At 39.4% G+C, this 8,035-nt stretch overlaps 1 protein-coding gene across 1 annotated transcript in view; it reads left to right on the top strand.

Moving 5' to 3' along the window:
* Positions 1-160: 160 nt before the first annotated feature.
* The window catches only part of LOC126183362 (EF-hand domain-containing family member B), a 395,037-nt gene continuing 387,162 nt past the window's right edge, over positions 161-8,035 (top strand). Inside the window, exon 1 of the mRNA XM_049925285.1 lies at positions 161-345. Within this exon, the coding sequence (XP_049781242.1) occupies positions 298-345 (48 nt within the window). The 5' untranslated portion in view covers positions 161-297. The remainder of the gene's footprint in view (positions 346-8,035) is intronic.

Below are 8,035 nucleotides of genomic sequence, written 5' to 3'. Positions count from 1 at the left end.
ATTCATAGACTCTATAATTGCAAAAACGTCTAACGAGCGCAAAGTGTTTTAGAAAAAAGAACCATTGTTGAAGGTAAAATTACTTATGACTAATATTGGACTCTAAAAGAACATTTGACTATAGCGAATATTAAAATATGTGGGGGACTATTTTGCGATATCACAAACCGGAAGAAGACTTACTCCGCCAAGAGCTCGTGATGCATCTTACGTCACACCAAAGGAGCTGAATTTGAGTGTTGCTTTTGATGGTTAAAGGCGTGTGATGGAGTTATTGAAAGTTGCGGTACACTTATAATGGCATACATTGGGAAATTCACAGATAGAAGCCCCTCTATAAGAGCGGTAAGATCTCTCTTTAGTCTGTATCTTATTTTTTCTCGAAACTGACTGTACGATAGTAGAATGAAAATCCCAACTTTTTATATTTGAAACAACTACACAATAGTTCTACAAAAATAAGGGACAGCAACACTAACAAATATTTAATCGTACAAAAAGAAAAAAAAATCCCTTGTCTGTCATACTTGGCTCCTTTAATTTTAGACATTAGTGATTATAAAACCAGATGTTGCGTTAGTAATTCTGACGAGAAAGAGAGAGAGAACTGATATAAATGCTTTTTCAGATGTTATGAGGACAAATTACGGATGCAGCACTGAGTGTGCAGTAATGCACCATCATCCCATCCCTTAAATTTCACTGTCACAGGAAAAGCTACTGAAGTTCTAGTACAAATTTGTTGCATAATACATTACTGTTTAGCCAGAACTTTTCATTTTGGTTGAATAATAATGGGTCTTATTTCTACATGCTGTTAAGTACTTGACACTTTTTCCAAAAGAATGTTAATTGCCATACAGCTGGAAAAACATGATTAAAATATACTGCAAGAACACTATACAACAAAGGTAAAGATTTATCATGCAGCCACTTGATGCCTACACCTTACAAAAAGGTGTCAAGAATAAAGTCCACAATCACTTTATTAGACTACACCGATAAATTGATTTTAAATATCAAACATGACAACAGATACTTAAACTACTTAATATATTTCTCAGAAAATTCAACAACAAAAATCAGTTGACACTTGCTGCCAGGTGTTGTTTCAGATAAACATACCCTACAAATGCATCTTCAGCTAGAACATATTCATCTGGACCATCCAGTATGGTTATTCTGGTATTGGCCTCTCAATATATGTATTCTTTTCTGTTGTTTGTCAACAGTATCAGCTTATTCCCGAGAATTAGCAGGTTTCACTCGGTTAATACTAGACAGAAATCCCATCTGCGTTTGGACTGTACTTCCTTGACTCTTGTGCAGAAAGGTGTGCAGTATACTGCTGCATCCATTTTTAAATAAGCTACCACAAGAATTCATAAATCTCAGCAGTTAATCCACACACTTTCAAATCGAAGCTGAATAGTTTCAGCATGGGTCACTCCTCCTATTCTGTTGAGGAGTTCCTTGAAAAATTAAGCTGATTCCTGTGTAATATTATTGATTGCATTTACAGAAACTTATGGCTTGTCTATTTTCGGGTTCATAAACATTTTATTTTATCTGTTATTATTTTTATGTTGTTATTTCATGTACGGACATGTTCCATGACCTTGAAGATTTGCTCCTCAATTAGGTGCTACGGTACTAGATGGGTAATAAAATAAAAGATGTCATTGTCTACCTGAGTTTTATGTTTAAATTTAACTTGTCTAACTCAGTGACTGTTGGTAAAATGATGAACATAATGTTCCACAGTTTTTGGTGCCGTAATAGACTAGATCCAGGTGGTTTCCTTCCCCTTTCTCTTTCTTACCCTCCCAAAATTACTCTCCTCAGTCTCATGATTTACATATTGCATAACAACTGAGATATCATGTATGTCTGTATTAGACTCAGAATTGATATTTCCCATGCATATAATGATACATTCATGTGGTGACATCTCTTGTAAATGATTAATTTGAGCTATTGTAGATGTAGTGAGGTATATAATTGTACTTAACATAGCACAAGGCTAATGTTCCTGGCACTTTCTGTGCATCTTTCCATCATTCGAGAACCACCAGTAAGGTGAAAAAATTTCTTCTCTATCAACATACAAATTGCAAATATTCTCTTTACAACCACTGATGTGTATTCAATATAAACATGTTTGTTTCATGCAGTACGCTCAACCATGCAATCCTCTTGATATCGCTTCCAGTTTCATCAACTGCATCTTTGGCCTGTTACATGGGAGCTCCAGTCAGCTGAAAATCCGGAATCTCCCTTATGGCATGGAAGGTTCTCAGAAATGAATCTACCATATTTTTGATCTGATGTGTTGCTCTGTCATTTCAGTAATGACAGAATTTAATCTTATGGTCCCATTGCTGAAACTCATTTAAAACATTGTCATACTGCTGATGATTCGTTGAATCAGATATAACATAGTTGTGAAACTGCCATAAGTTCATCTCTGATGCAATATTATATCACAGCTGTGAGTAATGTGACAATTTCAAAACACCAGTGAACATGCATTGTTTCATTTTGAAACTTGATGACATAATTTTCTGAGAAACCAGAGTACAACATTATTTCACTATTTTTCAAATTTGCCATCAGTGCATAAGTCCTCTAACACTATTGCAGGGGTGAGGAGAGAAATCTTTTGGTAACTTCTTTAAAAGGAAAACTTCTGTGATGGTCGTGAATTGAATAATTTTTGTTTCATCTGGTGGTTTTCCACACATCCACTGGAAGGAGTATTGTCTTCAGTAACTTCAAATTCAGAAAGAAATTTGTCTGTTGTGTTAAGTTTTTGCATCCTCACTTGGCACAAGTGATATCAGTTGTGCAAACTATTTCAGCTGCCAATAAATCTGCATTGCATAGAAATGGTGGTATGTTGTGAGAAACCTTATTCACAAGTAACTGCACATTTTTGTTATATAAACATTTGCATACCTCTTGATCTCTGTTGTCAGAACTATCTGAGGTTGTCAATAAGATTGAAACTTCATAACTCCTGTAAATATGTGTGGATACTCCTCTGTAAATAGCCTCTGTGATATGCATGATGAGGTACCTTTTCTGCATTAGCAATGCTTTTACCAACATTTATGGATTTGACATTCTTCCTAACAGGAGACATCTTGCTAATATCAAGCCTTAATCACACTGCAGATACTGTGTGCAGTCTTGTCAGAGTATTCCTTGCATGATTTTTTTTTTTTACTAAGAACTGACTTTTTTGTGATAATTTGTAATAAAAGTACTGTAGTACCATTATCCATTTGTTAGGTGATCTTTGATTCTGCTTTCTTAGTTCTGCAGACTGAAGTAGGTGGCGTCTGCAGTGTATGCAGTAGTTTGCTTTTCGATGTGCAGGCAAATATGGAATTCTTGAAGGGAATCTCGCCATGGCATTCACAGATCTTTAGAAACCAGATGCATTTAAATAACCTGTGTAACCGTGTTCAGGATTTGTGGGTTGTGAATACAGACCCCAGTCAAGCCCCTCTTATTGAACAACTGTGCCATAAAGCTATTAAGTATGAAAATTTTCACTCTACAGCGGAGTGTGAGCTGATATGAAACTTCCTGGCAGATTAAAAATGTGTGCCGGACTGAGATTCGAACTCGGGACCTTTGCCTTTCGCGGGCAAGTGCTCTACCACTCCTGAAAGAAAGGATATTGCGGAGACATGGCTTAGCCATGGCTGTGGCTAAGCCATGTCTCCGCTATATCCTTTCTTTCAGGGGTGCTAGTTCTGCAAGGTTTGCAGGAGAGCTTCTGTAAAGTTTGGAAGATAGGAGACGAGGTACTGGTGGAAGTAAAGCCGTGAGGACGGGGCGTGAGTCGTGCTTGGGTAGCTCAGTTGGTAGAGCACTTGCCCGTGAAAGGCAAAGGTCCTGAGTTCGAGTCTCGGTCCGGCACACAGTTTTAATCTGCCAGGAAGTTTCAGCTATTCAGTAGTTACTAAATTGGTGAGGTACCAGTGGTCAGGACAGAATCAATTGTTATCCTCCTGACAGAGACTCAGGGTTATGAATTTAGATTCGAGGATAGTGAATGTGGAGACAGGTGGAAAGAGTTTAACAAATTACTTATTGTACATTTTCCGGTAATACAAAACGTTAACAAGTTGTTGGTTGAAATCAGCTGTTGAATTATAGGCCTTTGGTGGTTAAATGTTGGTTACAAAATTGTCCGTGCAGCAGTATTCAACTTACATGTCTTTTACTTGACAGATAAACAGATTCACTCTGAAGCCCTTGATAAGGGTGAATCATTGGCTAACTTGTGTGAACGTTTCCTAATGAAAAAATATCAAGCAGAGTTAAAAATAAGTTGACCAATCAACATTTTTATTGTGTTCAGAATCATTAGCAACTTGACCAATATATGAGGATATTTGAATGCCTTGTGAGCACTTTGTCTTCTCGTTACTGAACGGGAAGTGGTTAAAATATTTTAGGAGATATATACCTGCCAGACTGTTCTCACATACTATTTACTATCAAGCCAAAAACTCTTGTTGATTTAGATAAAGTGTTTGTGGGTATAGAAAAATTTAGTTTAATGATGAAAAGCACAGCACTTATGAATTATGCCAGACTGTTCTCACATACTATTTACTATCAAGCCAAAAACTCTTGTTGATTTAGATAAAGTGTTTGTGGGTATAGAAAAATTTAGTTTAATGATGAAAAGCACAGCACTTATGAATTATAGTTTGAGTCATTTTGTGTTAAAAATACTTCATCTGGTGGTAATAAGGGAAAACAGCTTGCTTCTGGTAACAGAACTTGTTTCCGCTGCCATCAATTAAGTCATCTAGAGCACAGATGTCCACTACCGTGAGAAAGATTGAAGAGAGGTAATGTCAGCATTGGTAGCTCATGATAGGAATCACTGTGGGCCACTGAAAGGCTGTAATGACAGTGTGTTTCGAGGTCGACTTTAGAGTTTTGCACCGTTTTGAACCATGAATCGACATGCTTTTTCCTTTACACAGGCAGCAATATTCTTCTTCTTGATTGTGTTTTGCCAGGTTGCGTATTCATGAGAAAGAAAATAGGGCGTTTAAAATACAGTAGTAAATTATTTTATATATATACCTAAAAACAAAGATGATGTGACTTACCAAATGAAAGTGCTGGCAGGTCGACAGACACACAAACGAACACAAACATACACACAAAATTCAAGCTTTCGCAACAAACTGTTGCCTCATCAGGAAAGAGGGAAGGAGAGGGAAAGACGAAAGGATGTGGGTTTTAAGGGAGAGGGTAAGGAGTCATTCCAGTCCCGGGAGCGGAAAGACTTACCTTAGGGGGAAAAAAGGACGGGTATACACTCGCACACACACACACATATCCATCCACACATATACAGACACAAGCAGACATATTTAAAGACAAAGAGTTTGGGCAGAGATGTCAGTCGAGGCAGAAGTGCAGAGGCAAAGATGTTGATGAATGACAGGTGAGGTATGAGTGGCGGAAATTTGAAATTAGCGGAGATTGAGGCCTGGTGGATAACGGGAAGAGAGGATATATTGAAGAGCAAGTTCCCATCTCCGGAGTTCGGATAGGTTGGTGTTAGTAGGAAGTATCCAGATAACCCGGACGGTGTAACACTGCGCCAAGATGTGCTGGTCGTGCACCAAGGCATGTTTAGCCACAGGGTGATCCTCATTACCAACAAACACTGTCTGCCTGTGTCCATTCATGCGAATGGACAGTTTGTTGCTGGTCATTCCCACATAGAATGCATCACAGTGTAGGCAGGTCAGTTGGTAGATCACGTGGGTGCTTTCACACGTGGCTCTGCCTTTGATTGTGTACACCTTCCGGGTTACAGGACTGGAGTAGGTGGTGGTGGGAGGGTGCATGGGACAGGTTTTACACCGGGGGCGGTTACAAGGGTAGGAGCCAGAGGGTAGGGAAGGTGGTTTGGGGATTTCATAGGGATGAACTAAGAGGTTACGAAGGTTAGGTGGACGGCGGAAAGACACTCTTGGTGGAGTGGGGAGGATTTCATGAAGGATGGATCTCATTTCAGGGCAGGATTTGAGGAAGTCGTATCCCTGCTGGAGAGCCACATTCAGAGTCTGATCCAGTCCCGGAAAGTATCCTGTCACAAGTGGGGCACTTTTGTGGTTCTTCTGTGAGAGGTTCTGGGTTTGAGAGGATGAGGAAGTGGCTCTGGTTATTTGCTTCTGTACCAGCCACTTCCTCATCCTCTCAAACCCAGAACCTCTCACAGAAGAACCACAAAAGTGCCCCACTTGTGACAGGATACTTTCCGGGACTGGATCAGACTCTGAATGTGGCTCTCCAGCAGGGATACGACTTCCTCAAATCCTGCCCTGAAATGAGATCCATCCTTCATGAAATCCTCCCCACTCCACCAAGAGTGTCTTTCCGCCGTCCACCTAACCTTCGTAACCTCTTAGTTCATCCCTATGAAATCCCCAAACCACCTTCCCTACCCTCTGGCTCCTACCCTTGTAACCGCCCCCGGTGTAAAACCTGTCCCATGCACCCTCCCACCACCACCTACTCCAGTCCTGTAACCCGGAAGGTGTACACAATCAAAGGCAGAGCCACGTGTGAAAGCACCCACGTGATCTACCAACTGACCTGCCTACACTGTGATGCATTCTATGTGGGAATGACCAGCAACAAACTGTCCATTCGCATGAATGGACACAGGCAGACAGTGTTTGTTGGTAATGAGGATCACCCTGTGGCTAAACATGCCTTGGTGCACGACCAGCACATCTTGGCGCAGTGTTACACCGTCCGGGTTATCTGGATACTTCCTACTAACACCAACCTATCCGAACTCCGGAGATGGGAACTTGCTCTTCAATATATCCTCTCTTCCCGTTATCCACCAGGCCTCAATCTCCGCTAATTTCAAATTTCCGCCACTCATACCTCACCTGTCATTCATCAACATCTTTGCCTCTGCACTTCTGCCTCGACTGACATCTCTGCCCAAACTCTTTGTCTTTAAATATGTCTGCTTGTGTCTGTATATGTGTGGATGGATATGTGTGTGTGTGTGCGCGAGTGTATACCCGTCCTTTTTTCCCCCTAAGGTAAGTCTTTCCGCTCCCGGGACTGGAATGACTCCTTACCCTCTCCCTTAAAACCCACATCCTTTCGTCTTTCCCTCTCCTTCCCTCTTTCCTGATGAGGCAACAGTTTGTTGCGAAAGCTTGAATTTTGTGTGTATGTTTGTGTTCGTCTGTGTGTCTGTCAACCTGCCAGCACTTTCATTTGGTAAGTCACATCATCTTTGTTTTTAGGTGTGTATATATATATATATATATATATATATATATATATATATATATATATATATATATATATATATATATATATATATATATATATATTTTGTGTGTATGTTTGTGTTCGTCTGTGTGTCTGTCGACCTGCCAGCACTTTCATTTGGTAAGTCACATCATCTTTGTTTTTAGGTATATATATATATATATATATATATATATATATATATATATATATATATATATATATATATATTGGTAATTATATATTATATATATTCATTTGGTAAGTCACATCATCTTTGTTTTTAGGTATATATATATATATATATACACCTAAAAACAAAGATGATGTGACTTACCAAATGAAAGTGCTGGCAGGTTGACAGACACACAGACGAACACATACACACAAAATTCAAGCTTTCGCAACAAACTGTTGCCTCATCAGGAAAGAGGGAAGGAGTATACATCAGCCCACAGACATTATTGATTGTACAATCATAATTTTATTCTGTGCATTTGGAGTGTTCAAGACAGTCATTCCTTTTAATGTGACTTGTCAACAAATTAAAAGCCAAGAAATTGGGTAATTACTTGATCATTTCCCAAGGCCTTTACAGACAAATTGGGAGTCAGGAACAATATTCGCCTTGAACACTGGAGAGGGGTGCTGTACGTCATTAAGTCAGTGTCATAATTCTTTTGAAAGCTCTGTGGGTACTTAATAGGGGAAT

This window comes from Schistocerca cancellata, chromosome 1 (assembly GCF_023864275.1).
Source record: "Schistocerca cancellata isolate TAMUIC-IGC-003103 chromosome 1, iqSchCanc2.1, whole genome shotgun sequence".
Taxonomy (NCBI): Eukaryota; Metazoa; Arthropoda; class Insecta; order Orthoptera; family Acrididae; genus Schistocerca; species Schistocerca cancellata.
Note: the sequence above shows the minus strand (reverse complement) of the source record. Positions and strands in the feature narration are given on the sequence as shown.